The sequence below is a fragment of the Pollicipes pollicipes genome, unplaced genomic scaffold, assembly GCF_011947565.3.
Source record: "Pollicipes pollicipes isolate AB1234 unplaced genomic scaffold, Ppol_2.1 Scaffold_4881;HRSCAF=5763_pilon_pilon_pilon, whole genome shotgun sequence".
Classification (NCBI taxonomy): domain Eukaryota; kingdom Metazoa; phylum Arthropoda; class Thecostraca; order Pollicipedomorpha; family Pollicipedidae; genus Pollicipes; species Pollicipes pollicipes.
The window spans coordinates 25,167,296-25,192,491 of record NW_023596576.1 but is presented as its reverse complement, the minus strand read 5'-3'; the positions used below and the strand labels follow the sequence as shown (position 1 = coordinate 25,192,491).

Genomic DNA, 25,196 nt, shown 5'->3' with positions numbered 1-25,196 from the left:
TTCTTGAAAGTGGCACAGCGAGGTCAACCTGACCATTTGTCACTACGAATGCAGAGGAGAAAGGATCGCTCATCTGCATAGTCCGGTTTGGCTGAGACGGGTCGCAATGGAAGGTACCGGGACCGCAGCCGAACGCGGCCGCGGACGCGCCGGCCGTAAGGGCCCACCATGCAAAACAAAGCACGCGAGTACAGGAATATAGCCATGGACTTCTTAGCCATCACGAACTGTGAGAAGTATTGCGGATGGAATAATCGTTTGGGCTATCGTCTTCATCTGGAGCGTTAGAAAGTACGCGAGCCGGTTGAACATGCCGAATAGTGTGCTGATTACGGTATGATGGTGACCACGCCGTACATGATAATCACACCAAGATCGCTTCACACTATACAGACCTCATGACATCTGTACCCACATGATCCATCATGTCCTTCCCGCACCTGCGGCCTGATATTCTGTTCCCCGTCCTTATCAGGACCCAACCCGTTCCATTTTATCCGTGTTCACCATGACGCATGCGAAAATAGTCCCCGATCTAGACGGAAGCACTGGCTCGTAGTATATTACATGCACAGTGACCAGGAAAAGGGTAGAAGCAGAACTCCTGTACTTGAGACAGGATACAGAATGACATAAAATCGCTGAGGTAACACCCAAGGCAGACACAGCTTGTACAGCATGTTGCGTGGCTCAGCGACCAGCTGGCAATAAACTCAACGTTTACCTGAAAACTGTAACAAAAACAATAGGAATTCAGTTTTATTGAAGATCGTGGTACACAAATGACCACAGCTCAACTGTATTGCTGCTTATTTACAGCTTTTGGACAAGTCTGTTCTCAATTATGGCAAGCATATCATCTTCTTAGAAGGAGAGCCTGAGAGGTCGATTATCATTTTTTTCAAAGAAATGTTATTACTATGATAGGGAATCTGATGCTATTATATCCATGAATATGCTGCTAAATGGCTGATCTCGTGTTTTTTAAGGCAAAACCAGCCCTTCGTAAACATAGCGATGGCCGAAGAGCCGATGTTCAAGGCTGCCAAGTGCATACCTTTCCGTAAGTTCGCTACAAGGTCGGATCATACCAGGGTTAGCGCGGTAGGAAATACCAGCTTCCTTTGTATTAGCGTTGATTCAAAACGTTGATATCGCGCTGCTAGGTCTTGGCCACCCATTCCCCAGTACCTTTGCGATAAAAATGAGGATGGGGAACTTCACGCGGATGGTATTTTGAGCACATTTGAAGCAAACGGCTAACAGACATCGGCTGGTATCGTCCGGACTGGCCCGGCACGGAGCGGGGCCCGGTCGAGCGGAACCGACACTCGGCTCGCGGCGGCGCACCCTCGTCGACACCCTGACGATAGTGCGCCGCCGCGGGCACCCGGCACCCCGCCGACGGGCCCGGCCCGCGGCCGCCAGCCTCGCCCCCAGGGACCCACCTGCTGGGGAGAAGGCGCCGACGGCGGCGGCCAGCAGCAACACGGCGGCCGCGGACGTCACCATCCTGGCATGGTGCTGCGAGGCCTGCGAACGGAGCCGCGCCACCGTTACTCGCCCGTCGTCGTCGCGCCCAGCAGACAGAGCTTTCCATATGCTCAGAGAGGTTCAAGCCAATGGCATACATTCTTTCATTAAATTTAATCAAAGTTCAATGAATTCATGGGTCTCGTGTCAAACGGATCGACCAAAGGCTAGCACGCTGCTCCAAGCGACTGGAAATGTTCCAGCTCTGGTGACGTCCGTTTAACACTGGGACATTGGTGCGAAGCAGTCAGCACGGATCGGAGCTGCTATCAGATGGGAGTGCAGCTGGCGTGTCTGATCCTAGTATCTGCGTCCGAAAGCTCTGCTGACATCAACTACTTCACGACTCTTCAGGCTTCGCTTATTAACTTCATGCCTCTGTAAGCCATATCCTGTCTATCCACTCGGTGACCTGCAGTAGACCTGTGGTAGATACCTCTGTGGTTTCTAACATTCACGACAAGTTGGTGCTGATACAGGAGACTTCAAAGCACGCGTGGCTAAAACGTCAGCGTTTTTTTTAGTTTCAGGAAAAAACAGGCAGGACCGGTTCGCTCCAATGTCAAGCCCATTGTCAGTCGGGCTTTACGACACTCTCAGCAGCTTAGGCTATATTGTGTCTCCTGCCAATCACTCTTGCGGGGAGGTGGACATCGCTGGGAATCGAACTGCGTACCTGTGATTTCTCTGATGTCAGGGGAAACCACTTCCTGTAGGCACTCCGTTGTATGTGTGTGTGTGTGTGTGTGTGTGTGTGTGTGTGTGTGTGTGTGTGTGTGTGTGTGTGTGTGTGTGTGTGTGTGTGTGTGTGTGTGTGTTTGTGGACGTGTGTGTATGTGTTTATATAATGATAAAACCACGACACTTGGTGTTCATAGTCACAAGCAACCATACACACTGTCTGGACCTCGTAATTGGTAGGAATTGGTTGATTAAAGGGAGCGTTCGCTTTTGTATGGGGCTTTAAACTGAAATGGCCATTTTTAAGATCATTCGCGGCAGTTCACAGCTCCGTTATCTAGCTTCTGAGTTACCACCCGCAGAGGTATGCGAACGAATTCGTGCAGACTACTTCAAGGTCATTCAGGCGTGCATGACGCCTCAGAAACGTCATTCAAATTCTGTCATCCCTTTACCTCATTGGCCATGCGACGTTCAAGACCAGTAAGAGCCGCTCATATCCGGCGTTCGTAAACACTGCTTGCAGATGAAATGGACGTCAATTGACTTTCAATTAATGTTGAGTAGGCTGTACAAGCTTCAGTCACGATTGCTTATTTTTTTTTTGGAATAGAGTCCGTTCGACCAGACATGCTCATTTCAGCGCTATGGGATAAGGGAAAATGGTTAACGAAGGGGTAGACTTGCAAGCGCCTGGGGGGCTAACCGCCGAGCTTTAACTCGGGCACGCGCGCTGGGTACCCGGCCGGGGTCCCCCTTCCCACGGGGCTCTCAGCCCACTCGTGGCTGACGAATGCAGCCTGCCCCGGACAAGCGGGATGTCGCGAGGATGCAGGATGACGCAAGATAGAGGATAAGAGCGACGGATCTCAGTCACGAATCACGTTTGGTAATGAATAACAAAATAAGTTTGTCGCGGTTGCTATTTTTTACGGAATTACGACTAGTAATTGAACGACCTACGAATAGCGCCATAACCGGGAATGTAAGTACAAGAAAATACCTCAAACTCTCGGATAAACATGCGTTGACGCAACGAGAGAGAGCCAAAACATGGGCACCTAATGCAATTTTAGGCAAACAACTCCAGAATCGCTGCAACCACCTCTCGGAAGATTGAAGTGAGCGCGAGGGTGGCAATTTCGCACGGCTAGCTTGGCAGCACCTCAACGTCATAGAACGTTCCATGACGCAATTAAACAACGATATATTGAGAAACGTAATTACTATATCAATAACTTTTGTATAGGACGGTCTTTTCCGCTTTAAAGTATACCAGCAACTATCAGTGAGTTTATTGCAACATATCTGATGCTTGCTTCAATATCTTCAGATGTAGAACATTCTCTTTAACCAATATCTCTCTTTTCTAATTAACGACCTTCCTACCTACTATTGTTGCAGGTAGGGAAGTCGGATATTTTCAACCTACGAACTCTTAACGCCGAAAAACAATAGGCGAACGTCTCTCTCGCTCATATCAAGTGTATGTGTTCACTTAGTGTGCACGAAACACGTAATAATGTGCTACAGTGTGCTGCTCAGCAAACTGTATGTGTCCGTGATTTCCCCGCTACAACTGGACACACCTGAAACCATAGTTTTGCTATGATGATACATGGGTAGTTCGGACATTTAAGGAAAGCTACAATTACTGCCACCAATGCAAAAAATATTGCTGCGCAACAGTAGGTCATGAGTCATCCATAGACTCAAATCTGAACTCGGTGCCGCATCCGCTTCACCTCATATCAAGATGCTCCTGCCGCATGTGCAGAGAACGGGTGAATGGAAGCTGGACTGTCATGCCTACCGTGTGATAGACATCTCCGAAGAGAAGGAAATGCGAGATCGGCTTTCCGGTTCAGACGTGTGCGCAGGGGAATGGTCAACCGAGCTTGCTGGTTATGTCACATATGAACCGAGCACATGCGGACATAGTATCAAAACGTGTTGATTACACCGCAGCTTAAAACAAGACATAGCTTCTGACTATGAATGTGATGCTGGAGAACACATAGACTGCGTAACATATACGTCTTCACATGTCACATCAGTGCCACTTAAGATCCTGCCGTCAGTGATCGCTGGCTTTCCGTTTTATGCTAATGCTTATTTGACGTCTTTCACGTTTCGTTTTGAGAGCTTTGCAGCTCATGATTGCTATTTTCCACTGATTATGATGGCATCCGAGCAATGAAAAAAAAAAACGGATCAGGGTTTTCCGAGCATCTTAATGCCACAGACAGGCCTTGGACATACGGACGTTGTCAGATGGCTAGCCACACCGGTATTTCCAGGTGGAAGCTAGTCACTTCGAGGTCTGAAATTTTCACGCAACAGCATAATCTGCCAGTTCAGGTGTAAAATTTGGGATATTGGGACCTAACTAAATAACGTTGTGCGATACATAGTCTGTTCTTTACTTTGGATAGGCATTTGCTCTCATCGTGTTAACCTGAAGTCATTCAATGATTCCTTATTCCACCACATTATGAGCATTTATTGAATACAGTTGCTTCTAAAATGCATAACATAACGCACACGTTTGCAATGCTGGGACAAAAAAAGAACACTTTGCTCAGCATAACTGAATAAGGAACCTCGCCGCGATACAAAAATAGCCTCATTAGGTAAGACGGTCTTAAAAAATCAGTTTGTTAATCTTGTAGCCAAGGAAGCAGGTGGCTTGCTACCGTTGAAAACATTGTGGATTCTCTTCCCACGGTATCAGGTGTTGACCATTGCCAGTTGCATGCATTCCCCTATTTTTTTATATCCTACGGTGAAGAGACAATTCTGATTGAGACCATATCAGTGGGGGTTCAAAAACGTCACATGGTCTGTTAAGATCGACGGTTTCCGCCATCCAAACTAACGATTCGATCCATCTGGACGCCACACTGCCACATATCAGAAGTATCGGTCTTGCAAAGTCGAGCTTACGACCCAATGTCTCCACTCACCGAAAAATTAGTGGGCAGACCACGAGCTTCTGCACAGTGCCGAACCGTTCAGCTTATCGCGAGGCGCCCCAGCGTTCCATCTCGAGCGGGTGGTCGACTTCGGATCCTTCAGCCTATACCACCAGCATCATCGGCCGTGACTCGAACTGAGCCGACCACCACGAACCACGCCGACCGCAAGCCTAGTCCCCGCGCAGATTTCCTCCGCTTCGCGAAAGTCGCGCTCTTGAGCACGTCGGCACGCTCCGGTGTCCTTCAACGGGGCCGCGAGCCGCTCCTCTGGAAATAGCGTCCAGTTCAGCTCCGCCTGAGCCCGTCACGAAGCACTGGAAGCCGCCGTAGCGGTCACCCTGGGCCACAGGAGGCCGCCGCCGCCGCCGCCGCAGCGCGCCCCCGCACCGGCACCGGCACCGACTGGCGGCGCCGACGGACCGATGCCGGCGGCGCGCGTCGGTCGTCGTTGTCGACGCGCGGCGCCAGTGCCGTTGCCGACAGGTCAACGCCGGCGGCCGGCGTGCCCGACCCCGCTAAATCCGACCAAGCGCACCAGGGGTCGAGGCCGGCGTGAGCAGACAGTGGAAGGCAGGGGCGGCCGGCGTGAGCGGACAGTAGAAGGCAGGGCCGGCCGGCGTGAGCGGACAGTGGAAGGCAGGGGCGTCCCGCGTGAGCGGACAGTAGAAGGCAGGGGCGACCGGCGTCGACCCACGCACCTTGCGTGAGTTGTGTGTGGGATGTGTGCGCAGGTGGCGCGTGCATCGCACACATCATGCGGGCCTCGGCGGGTCGCGTGTGATTTCGGGACATGAAGGACGGTGCTCCGGGTCTCGTGACGTGGCACCGCATTAGTGCGCCTGAACTCGGCCCTTGTGGCCAGAGTCAAGCATGCAAACGGAACTTTTCCACAGCTGAAAATAGACACTCTGACCGTTGTTCAACCAGTTTGAATCACTGATGAAACAGATATTGAGCAGAAGCTACGTGGGAGATTCGTCGTCTTGGGCATCGCTCGACGTTTTTGTACATATTCCTGGAAATAATAACAGTAACGCTGTCATTCCTGATGAAAAGCAATGTCGGCTGTATTGCAGTTGTGAAAGCTTGAGGTAGTCATCTAGCAACACCCTTCGTTGCTACCGACACACAAAACTGATATCGAATCGCCATTTTGGGTCTCTCTTAAGCAAGTATCCCTTTGAAGCAATATGAATGCAGCTTAATAAGCAAAATATGACGACCATCCTGACACTAGTGATAAATCAGCCGATTTCCCGATTAGTCCCCTCTGCTCTCTGCAAAATAACGTTGCACGTTTATAGAGCCATTTCACAAAAAAAACTAAAAAAGCAGGCTTTAACAACGGTATTACGTAGGAACCACACAGTTCTTACAGGCAGCAAACAAACAAAAACTTCATTTAACCTCGAAGTTGGCTGAATGCCCTAAAATGACTACATTGGTTCTTGACATGCGCTATTCTGCAGCACAGTTGAGGTTAGCCAAGCTCGGAGGAAATCGGTGTGCTTCAACGTTGACCTTCTATACGCAGCTTCATATGCAGCCTATGGCGCAGCTTTGTTGCCATGTGCATTCCCGTAAGCGGCCTTTGACCCTGCATGTCAAACAAAGCTGGGGTGTGATCCGTTTGGGATGTGTATTACAGGGGCCATGAACTCGCGCCACGTGTCTGTGTTGACGTAGCCTCGGTGCTCGCACCTGGCAAATGCATGTCCCGAAATAAAGGTACCGGACGATTATGACAACGGGTCCAGAGATGACGAAAGGTGCCTGTTATATAGCTGAACGCGCCTGATGTTAAGGTTGTAAGGCCACAACAAACAATGGGGTGCCAAGAACTCATCGAGGAAGGGGAGCGGGGCAAGTTCGGCTATAGAGGGCCATTTCAGCCAAAAGGTCCCCTCTCCGTCGCTCAGGGTTCTGTTTTTGAGGGTTCTGTTTTTTAGCAGCTTTTCAGCGTCGGGGGCTTATTTTGCTGACACGTCGACCCGAGCTTATGTTTTAGAGGCCCTACCAACGTCTTAAACTGCCACAACGTACTGGGGACTTCGATGCTAGGAGGTTCCCGTTGCCACGGAGGGGGGGGGGGCACCACCTCCACAGGGGAGGGGGGATCCCGCCACCTGTGGGGTCCCGCTATCTCCAGGAAGAGGGATCCCGCCACCTCCAAAGCGTCCCGCCACTCCTAGGAGGGGGTCTCCCCTTCTCCAGGGTAAGGGGATTCCGCCAACTCTAGTGGGAGAACGGATTATACCAAGAACTCTTCCCCATGGCTGCTCCACAACCTACAAATATCGATTCTCAACGCAAAAGCTGAGCTGGATCGATTGCAAAGCTTATCACGTGTTGACTCACAATTCTTTATTCATTCTGTCCATTAAGCGTCATGTTTTATTGCCTTTGCCCATTTCATCAAATGCTTAGCACGGGTGATTACAGGCTCTGCTAAGCAAAGCTTGTTGAGATTCTCCTGACACCGCCACTTCGGTAGAGAGATCCGAGTTCAACGGACGATTTTTGCAAAAAAGTGACGCGGACATCGCAACTCGACTATCCTGTTCCAGCCTGGTTTTCCCGGCCAGTCGCGGACTGACCGTCAAAGACGAATCACATAAGCTCATTCCGGTACAGGATCGCAAACGTCTGGGGCATGCCGGCTGGACCGTCCTACTCTTCGTCCGGGCGAGCTACAGGGACGTACGACTTATTTCATGTTTTTGGACTAGTAATGCAACGTCCCTTGTCCAGCTTTGTTGGGGGCTCGGACAGGTATAACTTCGTTTACTTCTTGAAGGCTACCATGCCGCACTCGGACCCAAGTGTGATTATGCTGCCGTAGTATTGCGGAATCCTTTCTGACCTTTAAACAAGGAATATGACTGTTTTATCTGGTCTGATGGCTGATAGGTAAACGATAAGCGCTGCAACTCAGTTAAAATGGTATCTAAGAGAACGACCACAGGGAGCTAAACCTGATAGTTACGTTTCTTCTCACACGGCGCGACAAAGTCATATAAGTTTCAAAGAAATGTCACAAGGGGCATACTGTGAAGAGACAAACCTGCAAAAATATCGACTTATGCTATGAAGGTATCACGGGCTGTCACCGAATGTGAATATCACCAATCCAGACAAGGGATGGCGCCACGGGTTTGGGGTTGAGGGATATGATTTTCCAGGGGGCTTCATGAACAAAACGGGACATCCCCACATGGGGGGGGGGGGGGCCTGGGTGTATGTTGCATTCAAGGGAGAGGGAGCGGTGGGTCACGTCCTCTCGTGCTCCCTAATCAGATCGGCACATGCATCACTATCTATATAACTAAATTTAAAGGGGCCTTCTGATAAATATTTTTTCACAATTAACACGTGCACATCACACACAGTCAAAACGGTCCTCTCAATCCAGCAGAGCCTCTCTTTTCCAAAACAAGTGATCTTCGTTTCCAGTAGAGTGCATCCTGATGCATAGAGAAACCTTCTGTTCCAGAACAGGATCCTTCAGATTCCAATTGGGCTTCCAAATCCAGTAAAAGGCCTTGGTATCCTAAAGCACAGCATTCCAATCCAGAACTGGGACCATCTAAGATATGAACGCGACGTCATGTTCCAGAAAAGAGGCCTCCTAATACATAGAGCATCATACAATACATACATACATACAATGCGTCACGAGCCAGCAAAGCGCTTCCTTAGCACCAAATTGAGCTCCATGACCTGAAGCATTGGGTGCCTGACTCATAACGGTGGTCCTGTGATCCTGAAAACTGACTTCTTGATAGAGAGAAAGGTCATCTGAGCCCGATCTAGTACTCCCTAGCTTAGATAGGAGGACCTCCTCTATCTGAATTTTCATAATGTGCGCGAGCTTCAAAGTCTAGTTTGCCTTGACGGGCCCTAAATTGAACAAAAAGGGCATTTCACAATTGTAAGGGAGCCAGCATGCCCAACTGCCCTTCTGCTCCTGCCGCGCGGGCACTGATGCGGACTGCAAGCTGCATGAAAGCTGCTGAGGCCTAGCACAATAGCTGCTGAGGCCTACCACAACAGCGACCTGTTCATCGATTCAAGTCCCATATCCAACTAAAAAGGTATCGTTCTTTGTGTTTTGTTGGTCATTGTACATGTCTGCCACCTACACCTTCAAGCAAATTTATGGCATTCGCAGCACGTCCACAAAATCCGTCACTTGTCTCGCGGTTTGGAGCGGATCCGCATATCTCGCGGATGCGATTAGGTTTATTAAACAGATGAGTGTCAAGACAATGCTTGTGACGCCTGGGTAGAAAAGATAACCAAAATCAGACATGGGGCCGAGCGTAACGCCGTTTTTGTTTTCTTTTAGCTGCGACATCCGCCTCTAAACGCTTTTTACAATTCATTTGGTCATTCGATATTGACCCTCAACACAGAGGCGGCAGACGGAGTGGAGGGGAGGGAGGGGGTGAGTGGGAAGGAGGCAGCGGGGTTAGCTTCCCAAAATTGAAAGCCTCGACATCAGTCGCATCGCGCTAAGCAAAGAACAAAGTAGTTAAAGCTGCCTTTACACTGCCCCCCTAACTCCAACGAGGCTCCGCCACCACTGCTACAAAGCCGTACACCTCGTGCACCAGAATTGCCGTGCAGTGGCCGTGCCATACCTCGATTGTAATCGTAAAAGTAATCGCATATTGCAGCCTCAGATGATTGCAGAGCCTGGTGAGCCAATGAGTGCCTGTATGGAATGAGTGATGTGTTGAGATGGAGGTATGGGTAAGGGTAAAACGCTTACGAAATGTCTCGCAAATACTTCAAGAAATATCTCTACTAATAATTGTATTTCTTCTTGACATTGTTCTGCTATTCAGGACTTAAGTGCTCGACCAATGCAGGTGGGCTGGCAATGGGTGGATGATGGGTGGGTAAAGCTGATGAAGAAAAGGAAGCGGGTGGATATGGGCATAGCCCTATGGGTAGCGGGTGGATTGGCTATAGGAAATATTACCCGTGAAGATGTCTATCCAATGCCATCCTCGAACACATCTGGGATTTTCAAATATCAATCAAGTCCCTAAAACAAGTTTGTCACCATGCATTCGATCAAAAGGGAAAAGTCATTCACCATCCTAAAGGAGCATATGCACGAGCTCGCCGTTGCATTGTGAGACGTGGCTGGTATGCTGCACTATCTCCGGCAAACGGTTGAGTCTTTTGGTAGCTTAAGGTCTTACTCTTAGCAATTTCAGCTTCCCTGTCTGTTTAGTCCCATGGGTGTGATGAACGTTGAACATCTGTGTGCGTTAAACACTGTGCCGTAAACATGAGTTTATATTGCAAAAATGGCTCCGCCACTGTTGTTATTCAATCGACACTAGCTTCGAGCAAAAATGGTTATGGATCATATTTCTTACGTTTCTCTGACACATTACTTCGCTGCTGTTTTTTTTCTTTTGCTGCTCTGTCCTTTGAAGCTAAAAAAGTGCATAAAGCTAGTTGCTAGCCAGGTCCACAGCCGGTGTTTAGTGGCCATTGTCATCAAACGAATCTACAGCTTCCACCGCGGTGTGGGCGTACGGACCATAAACTACTCTGCTTCAGCAGCTCCCCATTGTGCATTCCGTCCACGTAAATCCTCCCCAAGTGTGTTCTATGCAAATGAATGGACGAAATCAAAGGCAAAGCATAACCCTGTCCTTCCATTACACTAAGCGGTGAGATGTAGAAGTCGCAAAGGTTGTATTTCGGCTTTATGATTTTCCCAAGCGTCACTGTATTGCCAAAGAGACGCGGACTGGTGTTTAAAATTGAATTAGCGTTATGACACACAGCCTGGAGGATTTGCCTCACTTTTAGTAAGAATACCTGGCTGAGCAGAAGGTGTCGAGAAATCTGTGCTCAGAGTTATCATGCTGGTACTTGTTGAGCAGGAGGTACGGCCTTTTTTAACCATATCGAGACACCTAGCGATGCTTTTCCTCTTGGGGGATATCAGCAAAAGAGCCTTTCTAAGTGGCGAGTTATGTACTATGATGCGCCACATTATATTAGAATTTGCGTACCTACAAACTTCGTACTACAAACTTCGTACTACAAACTTCGCAGACCAGCACCAGCTGACACCATACAGAGCGACCTGAACCAACAAAGTCATGAGTACCAGCACCAGCTGACACCATACAGAGCGACCTGAACCAACAAAGTCATGAGTACCAGCACCAGCTGACACCATACAGAGCGACCTGAACCAACAAAGTCATGAGTACCAGCACCAGCTGACACCATACAGAGCGACCTGAACCAACAAAGTCATGAGTACCAGCACCAGCTGACACCATACAGAGCGACCTGAACCAACAAAGTCATGAGTACCAGCACCAGCTGACACCATACAGAGCGACCCGAACCAACAAAGTCATGCGTGAGACGTCTGGACCGGCCGACCGATGCACGGGGCGCGGGCGAAACGACCAAAAGAGAGGACACCGGGATACCAGGGCCCATTACCACTTCTTGTGCTGGAAAGCAGCCGATCTTCACTAAGATAGGAGGTGCTGGTTGAACGAAGAGTGAAATGCAAAGCATTTATTACAATATACAATCGGATGACTCGATGTTTCAGGACGCTAGTAGTGATGTAGTGACGCTAGTAGTGACGAGCGTACTGGCTCACGTTCATGAACTCGTGAATATGAGCACTGCTCTGAGAGTATTCTCCTAAGGCCTTTTAATCAGAGTTCTAAAAAATTTTACTCAAATTCAGAATCAAATCAGGTATCGCCTAAATGTACAGGCCACGACAGTCAAATCACGGGAAGATGACGGATAACATCGAGGCCAGCCGACGTCAGCGAATAAATCTTCTCCGTCGCGAGTCGACAGCAGCTTCATGCATCATCATTGTATCAAGCCAGCAGAGTTGCAAGTCCTGATCACGACCGTCCTATGGAGTGGCGCCCTTGGCAGATTGACAGGTCACGCAGCACGTAATATGTGCGGTGTATGTGGCCACCACGGGCGAGCTCGTAAGAGACGACGGTACCGGGGCCAGGTCGCGATAAGTGCGCCCTATCTGATTCCCAGAAAAGAAGAAGAGGTGGTTTTAATTCCAGACACCAAGGCTGGCCTGGAACGTAACTAAAACCTTGGTGTGACAGATGTTGGCTCGTTGCAGCGATGTGCTGCAAACGATAGGAAGTTGCGTGAAGCCACATCTTCAGCGAAATACATCAGTCATGGCACCAAATATTCCGACTGATTTCCCCCACGATATTTTTCTGTCTCATACTGCAGGGCGGACGAAGTCTTAGGTTCCTTTGCAAATGTTTTGCAGTTAACCGTCATAACATACGGCGCGCCGTGATATTACAACGGCGCAGTGCTTCTCGAAGCCTTCAGCCGCCTGCTCGAATATGGTGAGTGCAAAGCAGGCCGGTCCCTCCGTTATAGAGGAGAATCCGTTGAAGTCTTCCGTGTTGGTTCCACTAGGGCCCAGCGTACAGAACAGCTTACTGCACCTTTAAAGGATTCGATCAATCGAGCATCGCGCAAAACAACTGTTCAAGCGCTTTGATTAGATACAAAAATTGGTTACCCTGGACCAATCTAAATTCATGGAAGGCCAACATTTCGAGACCCAAACAACCATTTAGTCCGTATGGAGCATTTACCAACTTGTGCATCATTGGGCGTCAGTACCACAGATCGACACGGTACTGCATTGAACATATTTGTGTTGCGTTGGAATTACACCAAAGTCAGGCTGTACGACGATGGGATTGGAGAGTATAGCATGAATTTGGACAGATTACAGAATACTTGATTTATGAAGAATGCTGCTGATCATAGATGGCCACCTTGCTTTTCTGTCACTTGTGCACCACCTCCTCTCTGCGCTCAAACTCCTGTTCCTTCGCGCGGCTCGTCCCACTACTATTTGTGTTTAGCTGCGGTCGCTGCTGCAGAGAACGGTTTTACGCTGGTGCAGTGCCCAGGCCTGCCCGAGTCCCCTCCAGCGCTCGCCTACAGTAAAGTGGGATACCCTCCTGTGGGTAAAACCGTGGGCTCGGGGTCCGAGGTGAGGTGAAGCCAGGCTCTCTGGTGTGCTGCTGTGTTAGCACACTCGTTACCCTCTTTCTCAGTCGCCTTGCTGGCGATGGCCGGAGCTGGCCAGAGTAGCTTCTCGGCGAACAGTATCAGCGGTCGGTCGTACTTCCCGTGTCTGGAATCGGCCATGTGGGCCGTCCGTGCCACCCGTCCATGTCCGGGTCGGCGTCGGGCCTCTCCCTGCTCAGGTCGGCCGTGCCGAACCAGCGACTGGCTGGGGCATCCCAGCTGATGACGGGCGGCGACGTGACGGCTGCCGTCGCCAGGGGAACGCTAGCCGAGACGTGCCGGCTGCCGTCGTCCGGGCAACACCAGCCGAGACGTGCCGGCTGCCGTCGTCCGGGCAACACTAGCCGAGACGTGCCGGCTGCCGTCGTCCGGGCAACACTAGCCGAGACGTGCCGGCTGCCGTCGTCCGGGCAACACTAGCAGAGACGTGCCGGCTGCCGTCGCCAGGGGAACGCTAGCCGAGACGTGCCGGCTGCCGTCGCCAGGGGAACGCTAGCCGAGACGTGCCGGCTGCCGTCGCCAGGGGAACGCTAGCCGAGACGTGCCGGCTGCCGTCGCCAGGGGAACGCTAGCCGAGACGTGCCGGCTGCCGTCGCCAGGGGAACGCTAGCCGAGACGTGCCGGCTACCGTCGCCAGGGGAACGCTAGCCGAGACGTGCCGGCTGCCGTCGCCAGGGGAACGCTAGCCGAGACGTGCCGGCTGCCGTCGCCAGGGGAACGCTAGCCGAGACGTGCCGGCTACCGTCGCCAGGGGAACGCTAGCCGAGACGTGCCGGCTGCCGTCGCCAGGGGAACGCTAGCCGAGACGTGCCGGCTACCGTCGCCAGGGGAACGCTAGCCGAGACGTGCCGGCTGCCGTCGCCAGGGGAACTCTAGCCGAGACGTGCCGGCTACCGTCGCCAGGGGAACGCTAGCCGAGACGTGCCGGCTGCCGTCGCCAGGGGAACACTAGCCGAGACGTGCCGGCTGCCGTCGCCAGGGGAACGCTAGCCGAGACGTGCCGGCTACCGTCGCCAGGGGAACGCTAGCCGAGACGTGCCGGCTGCCGTCGCCAGGGGAACGCTAGCCGAGACGTGCCGGCTGCCGTCGCCAGGGGAACGCTAGCCGAGACGTGCCGGCTGCCGTCGCCAGGGGAACGCTAGCCGAGACGTGCCGGCTGCCGTCGCCAGGGGAACGCTAGCCGAGACGTGCCGGCTGCCGTCGCCCGCGGGCAACACCAGCCGAGACGGATCCAGAGCTGACTAGCACCGGCTTCAGAGGAGTTTCGGCAAGAGATTAAAACACGAGATTGGGACTTGTCTTCGCTGCTAAACCCGGATCCAAAGTGATCGTGTGGGGTTTTCCTGATTTGCACTGATCTGATCGCACCATGCCCACTCTGACTTAGTGGTCGATTGCACTAAAAGTACTCTAGCAGAGTGTCTCACACACAGGGAATCAAGCAGACAGCCGTGACGCATAATAACATCGCAGAGATATTGTGGGCTCAAAGGTCTTATTCTGGCAATGACCTTCAATACACCAGGAGGTCCTGGTTACAATACGCTAACATGCAAGTAATGGCTTTACTGACAAAGCTGGGCGCTTCAAGACGGGGTAATAGTTATTCGCAAACTGAGTATTACTAACTGATCGTGCCTCGTGACCTCATGGTCACCAATGACTTTAAGGCCGGCTTGAAGCTGCTAGCTTTTTCGATGAAGCCAATGCTTGCTCGGTGAATTCGTCTAACCAGTACCTCCTGGTTACTTGGAGGCTGATTAATGTTAGCATAAAAGATCTCGATGCACAACGCGGAGAACCAAGCAGTCTAAGGCTCTTCTTGCTTATATTAAGTGGAACCGTACAGAAATACTTCAACCGCGACGATCTCAGACGGATAAACGACTCACAAACAGCCTAGCAGACGAGTCCGCCAAGCTCATACTGGGTACTATCAGATCAGCCAACACCTCATTGCTCCCAACAGCATCTCCAAAAGCAAGAAACTGGTATCACATTACCCTTTTCATTACACCAGATTTGCATTAGGTTTTTGAAACTCAATTTGTCTGCATAACAAACGCATCACCATCAGAGATCCTAACGTCTCAATAATCGAGGAGTTGACATTCAGGGAAATGTTTATGGCTTATCGCATCAGGGAAAAGTGAAGTGCAACAGCAGCAACGAAAACGGAGCAACACCTGGGAGGGATTTTAAAAAACCTCTACATAGTTTTGGCCGCAATGCAGAGAAACCAGCAAAAAGGCATGAAGGGAAACGATGCTGAAATGTTACCGAATGATACTACTTAATATTCTACACGAGTCGAACTTGTCTACAAAAGCAATTGCAGATCAGTCAGCTGCTGTTTTTAACGTCTGGACACAACTCAAATATCGGAACGAACACCCAATGAGGGAGTATGGACCATCCATGCAAGGATCCATCACGTCAGAGAACCTAGCATGCGTGGAACTGAAAGTGCGTGCAAAACAGGAGTCCATCACGACGGAAACGTCCCTACACCGACCCCAGTGTCTTGAAACAGAAGCGTTTTTATGATTTCAAACGATATTGACGTAATCTCGCGGTTGTTGAGTGCTGAATAGAAAGACAGACATGTAGTATAAATATTTACATGTCACAACTGTCACAGAAGGCACAGAATAATCAGGCCTGGGGTCACTACCAGGCGGAGACGGAAGAAATATGTGCCGGAGAAAGCATGCGATGAAAAAGAAAAGATGAACGAGGGATAGAGCAAAAACATTGACAACAAAATGTGTGGAAAGGACGCAGCAGTCTCTAAGCTTCTGTTTCCGCACTGCACCATTCATCGCACCCGAAAATAGGCATGGCTTAAATGGCTGGAGCTCCATGTTCAGATATAGTTGCAAAGAGCACAGCAAAGGAAAGAACATGACCGTTTAGGGGTCACATGCTGACGAGATGAGCCAAGACACTTCTGCAGCTGCACAGGTGCATATTGTCGATTTCCCGTGTCGATCCGGCGTTCAGCCCAGTGATGCCGGGCTGCTTTAAACTCGCAGTAAATTCACACAGCCTGATCATCTTTGGAGCGGTGGGATTAAGACCGGTGGACCGTTCGCGGCCAAGGATGCCGTGCGCGCCAGACGAGTGGGGCGAGCTTGGTCGGCCGAGCCGGCCGGGCAGGTATATAAGCCGACCACAGGCTCCAGCCGTGACCACTGCGGTTGTCTGCGGCTCCAGATCACCATGGGCGTCTCAATCAGGTGAGGTTAAGGTGGCTGGATGAGTCGACTGTGTCTCCGCCGCGCAAACAAAGGGCTGGTTGTTAAATGGAACCAGCTTGGTTGGCCGCACACTGCCAGAAATTAGCCAGGATCGTCATGACCTTAAGATGTGTTTGAGGCCTCTTATCAACCCCGGAAGTGGTCGTTATCAGCCGCTATTGTTGAAACCCGGCGCAAATTTGATAACTTAAAATTTCAAACACTTAAGTCGGAGCATTTTTGGCCAGAGTAGCACGCCCAGTTCACCAGCACGTACCTAACTGATATAGTCGACAATGTCTTAAAGGGAGCTTCTCTCCTTGGGGGCATCTTCAAAGTCCGGTGAACTGCCATGCTCAAGCGAAACTTCAGGACTAGTTCGTTTGGTGATAGCACTGGGTAGTGCCATTACATCACAATTAATGAGAAATAAGGATATACATTTTAGCTGGATTCTAGTTCAAACTACGCTGTCAATGGTTTGTGACAGCACTACGCTTTTCCCCTGCAGTCGCATCACCGTCGTCATGATAATCACAGCGCGCATCACTACTAATGCGAATACAAGAACTTTTGTGATCTGCCCAGCGGGCAAGAGCTTGTTACCAGGAAGCGCACTGGTTGAGACTTGCAACAGTGCGTCATACATATCATGTGATACCCCCATTCCTGAGGCCAAAGTGCGCGTCGGGGAGAGTCATGTGGTGAACGCCGTAGGGGAGAAATGCAAGTCTCAGTACTAGCATTATGTTTCATTGAAGTCGCTGGAAAATGGCTTCATGTTCGCATGCCTATGACACATTAGTGTGTCGCAAACACAACAGAGTACACACGTTGGAAAAGGCGGGGTAAATTGAATGTAGTGCTTTGCTAGTGGTAAGCAGGTAGTCAGGTAAGATTTCAGGTAAGTCCGTATAGTCAGGTAAGTCCGTAGGGTCGGCGGCTTCAAGTCGACATTCTGAGATATTCAGAAGAACCTCGAGACTGATATCTATCGAAATATTTACTGGTATTGATCGAGACTGGTAACTGGTATCACTGATGAAATCGTGCGCGCCCCATGTGAAATGATACAAATAAGTATAACAATAAGATATAACAATAAGGGAAACGTACAAACAAGGTGGGATACTCCCTGCAGGCAGATTCGTATCAGTGTTCGAGGGCCAGAGTACAGTGCTTCCAACATTGCAGTCGAAATTTTGACTGGAACAACACGCGTTGTGCGTTCCCAACAGACCGATAATTGCGATTCTCCTTTCCATAAGCATTTTAAGCGGCTGAGCGGCATTCACATCTTTACACTTCTCTAGCGCTTATCTCACATGAGCAGCCGCGTGGCAATTCGTTCGAAACCATGTCTGAGGCAGCCTTAACAGATGTATAGCAAATACATTCCCAGAAGTACTCCGGTTCTAAAAATTGGGTTGCAGAAAGGTGTTTTATTTCCGAAGCCCCCAATTGTAGAACACTGGAATGTACGTCATTGTGTAACCCTGAGCGTCCCACCGACACAGCGTCTTTATCTTAAATATGTACAGATGTGTGGCCAGGTCTCCTGATCTTTATGTGATGCTTTGTTTTGTAGGAGTTCTCTTTTCACGTTACGATATGATTTATCCAAAGATTTGGTCTTAACACTGGCCACACGCAAGAGCAAATGAAAAAGACAGCAAAGGGAGACATTCAGTGAATGGTATTTTAAATATGGCTCTTAGGGTTTAAACGAAATACGGAGCACAAAGCTGTTCAAGTCTTCGGCGTCCATGACTTCATAGGGTTAAAAAGTAATGATGGAAACAGAATAACCTGCCGTTCTGGGCCAGCAACATTGGAAATATTCCGATTCTCTAGGAGTCACAAATATGGCTGCTTTCCCACGTTTCCAAAATGATAATTTCCCTCCTCAAAACAGTGTGTTATTAGCCATTTCCAACAAATGGGAACTGACAAACAAGGTGCCGTATTTGTTTTGTGCAGGCAAGTCTTCAGCTACGTTTCTGTAAAATATTTCAGTGACCCCAAACATACTGCAATCAGAACCCGGCTTCTCGCCTCATAACGCACGGTACAGATGCTTCAAAACTGCGTGCAGCAAGGAAGACGTCATGCAAGTGCAGAAACCTGCGCATGCTCCATGCAAGCTTCTAGGCTGTACGGAACAATACAACAGTCAGAGAATGATTGAACAGCAAACCAGGGGCTAGCCTGTTAAATTGCGCTTTGCGTCTAAAACGCGCACATGTCGGTTGCCTGGGCACGCCATGAAGGTTTTAAGACCATAGTGGCCTTCCGCTTGGAAAGTATGGACATAAATGCATGGCGTAAGCATTTTAAGCTTTCAGGTATCGCTGTTTCAGCTTGACTTTGCCCAGGGGCATAGGAGAGCGCCTTTACGACAAGTGGCGGTGACATTGCTGCGATCGGAAATGTCTTAAGCCTCACTCCGCCGCAAAGGACCGGCTCGGCTGCTACGCTCGATTTCCGCAGCCAATTTTATCATAATGGGAGAATAAAACATTTGATTGGTGGTGCACCTACAGGACGATGAGATCTGCTTAGTTGGGGACACAGAAATACACTGTGCCGCCTGGAACACCAGGAGCACCGGGAACAAGTGAAGCGACATGCTTTAATCATTAACTTTATAATTGCAATCAGACGTTTTCTTTGAGCTGTTGTAGCTGTGCTCGGACGTGCACGGTGCTGGCTTTGAGCTCAGGTACCCAGCAGAACTGCATTCACCATCAATCGACCAGAGAAGATTACTCAGGTCAATATTTTGACCCAAACCGTTAATCAAAGTGGTTGTGTTTGTGCTCCCACCGGCAACGCCACACAAACCCCTGTCATCGAACCATCAACAGACGACGGGCAGGTCTGAAGCGACAGCTACAAGCCACGTTTTAATTAACCGTGTTTGCAAGACTGCTTTGACGCGGCGGGTCTCCGCAGTCCTTCACCAGCAGCCGGAGACAATACCCGGCCCCCGACCTGAGAGGTCCGAGCCCAGAGCGGCGGCGGCGTGGTCGGTCGCCCCGGCGACGGGTCCTAAAGTCCACGATTAACGCGTGCATGGGACGGGTGCGTGCGCGGGCGTGGGGGCTGCGCGCAAAGTGCGGCACGCGGTGAGGCTGCAGTGATTGGACTTTAAGACCCGTCGCCACGCCGCGCTGCGCCCGCGCCGTCTCTCGGCCTAGCAGTCCAATCACGCATCTCACCGCGTGCCCCCTCTGTGTTGCAGGGCGTGCAGCCCGCTGCTCGTGCTGCTGCTGGCGGCCACCGTCGGTGCGCAGCAGGTTCCGCGCACGTACCTCACGCCCACCCTCGGCACCGGCAACAACCCCAACGCGCTCAGATGCCCGCCCGACCAAATCATCACTACCACGCGCACGGTGACGTACACCGACAGGATAACGAGCACACTCTACGCCACGCGGCTAGTGGTCTCGACCGTCACGAGTACCCAGCAAGTGTTGTCGACCGCAGTGAGACAGGTACAGCGAGTTGTTACCGTCACGCGGTCCGTGCGCGTGCCGAGTACGCAGATCAGCAACGTGGTGGTGTACGTGACGAGCACGGCGGTGCTGCCGGCCGTCACGAACACCGTGCAACGCACATCCTACGTACAGAGCGTTGCCCAGGTGGTGCGCACGTCACGGACGACAGCCGTCACCACCGTGGTGAAGCCGACCCTGAGAGTGGTGACGGTGGTGGAGACGGTGACGTCCCGGCCGCCGCCGCCGCCGCGGCGAACCGTCTTCGTCACCCGGACGGTGACCGTGCCTGGGCCCGCCGTGACCGTGCCCGTCTACCGAACGGTCCGCTCCACCGTCGTCAACACGGTGCCCAGCCCGAACGTGGTCAGCACTGTCTTCCAGACAAAGTACGTCACCAATGAGCGCGTTGTTGAGCGTTTCGGTCCGAACGTGGAGCGCACCAGGACGGTTCAGGAACCTGTGATCAACTACGTCACTAGCACGGTGAGCGTGCCGCGTGTCAGCCGGGTGGTGGTGGACGTGACGCAGACGGACCGCCAGATCATCACCAACTACCAAACCAGCACCGTCTACGTGCCTGTCAACGTGGTCAGCACGCAGGTCATCACCAACTATGTCACCCAGACGCGCACCAGCTACGTGACGCGGCCGGTGGTGGTGACCACCACGCGGACGGCGGTGCGCACCAGCTTCCAGCCGGACGTGGTGCGCACCATATTCAGCACGGTCACGTCGGTGCTGAACGTGCCCGGCCCTCAGCGGATCGTCACCAGCTACTCGACCAAACTGCAGATCGACACCAACTACATCACCAGCACGGTGGTCGTGCAGAAACAGTCTGTGAGCGTGGTGGAGGTGCCCAAGCCGTGTGACGGGTACGACTACAAGGACAAGGGCAACCCGCTGGGCTTGTAAACGTCCGGAGCAGCGACCAGGCCGAGCCGACAGGCAGCTCGGAGAGAAGGCGAGAGAGAGCGAGAGAGAGAGGGAGAGGTAGAGATAGAGCAGAAATCCTGGGAGCTGAGGATGGTGCCTGAGCACTATCTGTAATGCCTGGTTCTGTGAGAGATGTTGAAAATACACGCCGGGGGCTGTAAAAAAACCGTTGTTTTTATCGCTTTAGACTACTGATGTGCAAGCGACGACGGACCACACCAAACGCTTCCCAGCTCAGGTAAGGCAACAGCGATCTTCATTCGGCGTTCATGTTTATATTTTCACGCGTGTCCGTTTCGGCCCCATGTTCTCCTTTCTCCGTGCATGCTCGATTTCAGATAGCATTGGAAGCTTCTAGAAATGAAAATGCCAGATTACTGGACCATTCAACAAGTGGGACCAAGAAAATCGAGAAGCGTGCCACCATCCACTCCGAAGAGGATCCCGATCTGTCTTCTCCCAGCGCCTCCGCTGTCTTTCTACTGTGCTGACTAGGCGCGCCCATTGCAGGATGCTGGGCTGGCTGCTGCTGGCCGGGATAGCGTCCGTCACCCACGGCCAGAAGCTCGCCGATTCCTACATTCCGCCGCCCACGGGCACCGGCGGCACCGGCGGACGAGTCTGTCCGCCGGCGCAAACCCTATACCGGACGGTGACCCGCCCTTTCACAACGACGGTGGTGGTGCCAACTACACAGGTCAACCCGGTCGTGAGTGTATACACGGCACTCCTTACCAGAACCAACACCGTCACAATCCCCCGCACCGTCGTACAAACCAGCTTCGTCCAGGTCACGTCCGTCATCAACGTGGTGAGCACCAACCAGCAGCAGCAGCAGGTAGTGGAGACCGTGCGCGCGCCTGACGTCTTCAGAACCCGGGTGGTGACCAGCACGGCGGTAAGCACCGTGCTCCGCACCGTGGTGCAAACCGAGTACCAGACCAGCACCGTCTACAGCACGGACGTCCAGACAAGTTATCGCACAGTCACGCAGCGGGTGACATACTCGGCACTGCCGCCGTTGACGCAGACGCAGGAAGTGACCCGGACGGTGCCTGGACCGACCGTGGTGCGGACCGAGTACGTCACCAGCACCGTGTATAGCACGCGCGTCCTGCCCGCCCAGACCGTCTTCGTCACCCGGACGCAGACGCAGGTAAGGCCGGCAGCAGCTGGTGCTTGTGCCGTTGCTAGTCAGATTACGTTGCAGACGGAGCACAGTTCAGCTGTCACGTTCAACGTCTCACCACGGTGGTCACTTTGTAACGCGCCGCCCATTCGTGCCGCGTGGTTTGCTGTCGGTTCGCGGTGTGTGCGTGTCGAAAACGTCGCCGGCACAACTCGAAGCCTTGAGCAGCGCCAGAGCGCACATCCAGCCTTGGCGACAATGCAGTCGTCGGCTCCGACTGAATGCCGTCGAGTGTGTGCACGACTCCGTCGCCGTCGGGCGCCTGACGTCCGCCGCCTGTCCTCAGACGGTGGAGACCACGCGCGTCGTGCAGCGGCCTGGCCGGACCATCAGCGTGACGCAGACCGTCACCGTGCCGCGCCAGGAGGTGGTCCGCACCACCGTGTTCGTGCCGCAGGTGCAGTACAGCACGCGCACCCAGTTCACGCAGGTGCTGCAGACGGTGCAGAGCGTACAGCTGCAGACCGTGCGGACCACCAACGTGCAGTACAGCACGAGCTACACGCAGCGCGTGCAGCAGACGACCGTCAACGTCCCCGTGCAGACGACCCAGTATCAAGAGCAGGTTGTCAGTCGCGTCGTCACGCGGCCTGCCAGCACTCGCAATGTGCAGCAGCTCGTGAGCGTGGTACGCACGGTCACACTGCCCGGCCCGGTCGTCACCAGAGTGTCGGTTACCACTGTGTTGCAGCAGCAGGTCTCCACTGTCAGGGTCACTCGGACCAACTACAACGTGATTGTCTCCACCAAGTACGTCGAGGACTGTGATGGATACAACTACAATGAGCCGAGCAGGCGGCTGTTGCTCTGAGCGGTCGGCGGGCGGCCGGGCCAGTCGCCGGCTCGCCAGACAGCGTTTGTAGCTGCCGCCGGCGAGGGGCTGCAATGGCCCCAACGAGTTTCGGCATGACACCGAGCGTGTCTGACGCAGGCCGCGCGCGCACATCAGCACCGAACACGCGTGACATGTCTGAATAAATGTGCGCGATGAGCAGGCATTTGAAGTCTATGCGTACTGCTGGACGTATGGACGCTCCGAACACATCCATGGAGTTCGCTTCATTCTTGGCGATTATCTGCGTTTTCTGGTTGTTGGTACCGGCTAAATATGTGCCGTATGTTAATCAGGAGCTGCGAGAGTGAAAACAGGAGTTAAAGTTATGGGCAAACCGGGTTGCTTATTCACTGTCCCATTACCAGGGAATCATATAACTATTTTGTGAATCATTTTGAGAACCAAAATTTTGTTTGCAAAATTTTGTTGAAAATCAACAACAAAATGTCATGCTAGTAAACTGGCCAACTTCTGGACACCACAGATATTTTGCACTCGACACTGTCTTACATAAATCACTTTCTGCCTGGTCTTTCTGGCCGTCCTCCCTCTTATGATAATTTTTCACATTCTAACATGACATCATAACACCTTCACTCCTTAACATGCCAGGCTGATTTGCGGCGAAGCGCCGCCTTAGCAAATCGCTGGGTAATGTGGGCAACACAAAGGTCGGAAGAGCAGGATACCATGACCATGGTCTGACTTTGCACGTGGGCTATGGTGCGGAAGTAGCATGTACATCGGTCAAAAACAATTTGCTGACGGGTGACAGAAAACTGCAGCGTCTACGACATGCCTTACATGGCGATATGTTGTCAACGTCGAAGCCCACCGTCGATCCACATCAACGACCACCCACATCCAGAGAGGCAAATCGGGGTAGAGATGATAGTTGGGTGAACATGCATACTTTCATTTGCCTATTTCCAACAACTTTCTTGCCTTAGTGATGATGAAAGGTAATGTTTTACATCGATACACACACACACACACACACACACACACACACACACACACACACACACACACACACACACACACACACACACACACACACACACACACACACACACACACACACACACACACACACACACACACACACACACACACACACACACACACACACACACACACACACACACACACACACACACACACACACACACACACACACACACACACACACACACACACACACACACACACACACACACACACACACACACACACACACACACTATATACTATACACACTATATATATATATATATATATATATATATATGCAAAATTTGCATAAAATATTATATATGGAGTTTTAAACTGAAATAGCCATCTTGAAGACCTTTCCGTGCTGTTCACAATCTTGCCCTTCTCAAGAACTCAGCCCCTTTTCTGAGCTATACGCGCGCGAAAATAGGGAACGTTTATCGGGGAGAGTATGTCAGTCACCTTGCTATTCATGAAGTCATACCAACGTCACGTAAGTCTGTCCACTTCATAAGTCAGGCGGCTATCAAGGTCAACAAATATGTAATTGTTTAGGCGTTTACGTATGGCGTTCGTGAGCGCGATCTCCAGATAAAACGGTCGTCAATGGGCTCTCAATTAATGTTGTACAAGGTACGATGACGTAACCAAGCTATGACACACTGAGGAGCATTTTTAATGAACAAAAACCTGTGCTGTCTATAGCAGTATACTTACTTAAAATATACTTAAAAAGTATATATAAAGTATATATAAGTGTACTTAAAAAGCACACCGGTAGTTGTAAGTGTTGTTTCATTATTTCTGACAGCTTGCTTGAATATCCTCAAATGTGAAACATTCCCTTTAGAGCACAGATCTGACATGAAACCCATCTATGTAGGTGAATCCAAACCGAATCTCAGGATTACTTTCACATATTTGCCGTTAGGGTGAAAAGAATTAATGGCTGGCTTTAACGCGCGCCCAGGTGTCTGGCTGCATACCCTTCGCTTGGAGGGGAGGGGGTCAATTTGACCTCCTCCCCCTGAGATCTCGGGAACTAAGAGAGCTAGAAGCACCAAATTTATAGGGTGTGTTGACCCGTATGTAAACTCGTTTATGTCGAAGTTTCAGGTTCCTAGGTTATGACCTTCGGGTCAAAAAAGGTTGAACAAGGTAAAATTCCAGGTTGATCTTCAAAGTCCCCCCAGAACCTAGATAACCGTTTCTAAG

At 51.4% G+C, this 25,196-nt stretch overlaps 2 protein-coding genes across 3 annotated transcripts in view; one reads left to right on the top strand and one right to left on the bottom strand.

The window, feature by feature from the left end:
• Positions 1-5,577, bottom strand: part of LOC119100164 (lachesin) — a gene marked incomplete in the record, with an annotated part of 191,425 nt that extends 185,848 nt beyond the window's left edge. The window contains 2 exon segments of the mRNA XM_037223274.1: positions 1,449-1,533; positions 5,181-5,577. Of these exon segments, the coding sequence (XP_037079169.1) occupies positions 1,449-1,512 (64 nt within the window).
• A 10,902-nt stretch (positions 5,578-16,479) lies between these two features.
• Positions 16,480-23,141, top strand: LOC119100812 (agglutinin-like protein ARB_02240). 2 transcript variants are annotated; one of them, XM_037223961.1, is made up of 3 exons: positions 16,480-16,525; positions 21,472-22,117; positions 22,437-23,141. In XM_037223961.1, exons 1-3 carry the CDS (start codon positions 16,509-16,511, stop codon positions 22,959-22,961), a joined length of 1,188 nt encoding a protein of 395 aa, XP_037079856.1. In that variant the 5' UTR covers positions 16,480-16,508; the 3' UTR covers positions 22,962-23,141. The 2 variants fall into 2 exon arrangements, with proteins under 2 accessions (XP_037079856.1, XP_037079857.1); XM_037223962.1 differs by lacking the exons at positions 21,472-22,117; positions 22,437-23,141 and adding an exon at positions 19,770-21,127 and having other exon boundaries at positions 16,492-16,525.
• The last annotated feature ends 2,055 nt before the right edge of the window (positions 23,142-25,196 follow it).

Coding starts and splice junctions, on each gene's coding strand:
- LOC119100812 (XM_037223961.1), top strand. Junction 22,118..22,436: donor TCACCCGGACGCAGACGCAG/GTAAGGCCGGCA, acceptor GCCTGTCCTCAG/ACGGTGGAGACCACGCGCGT.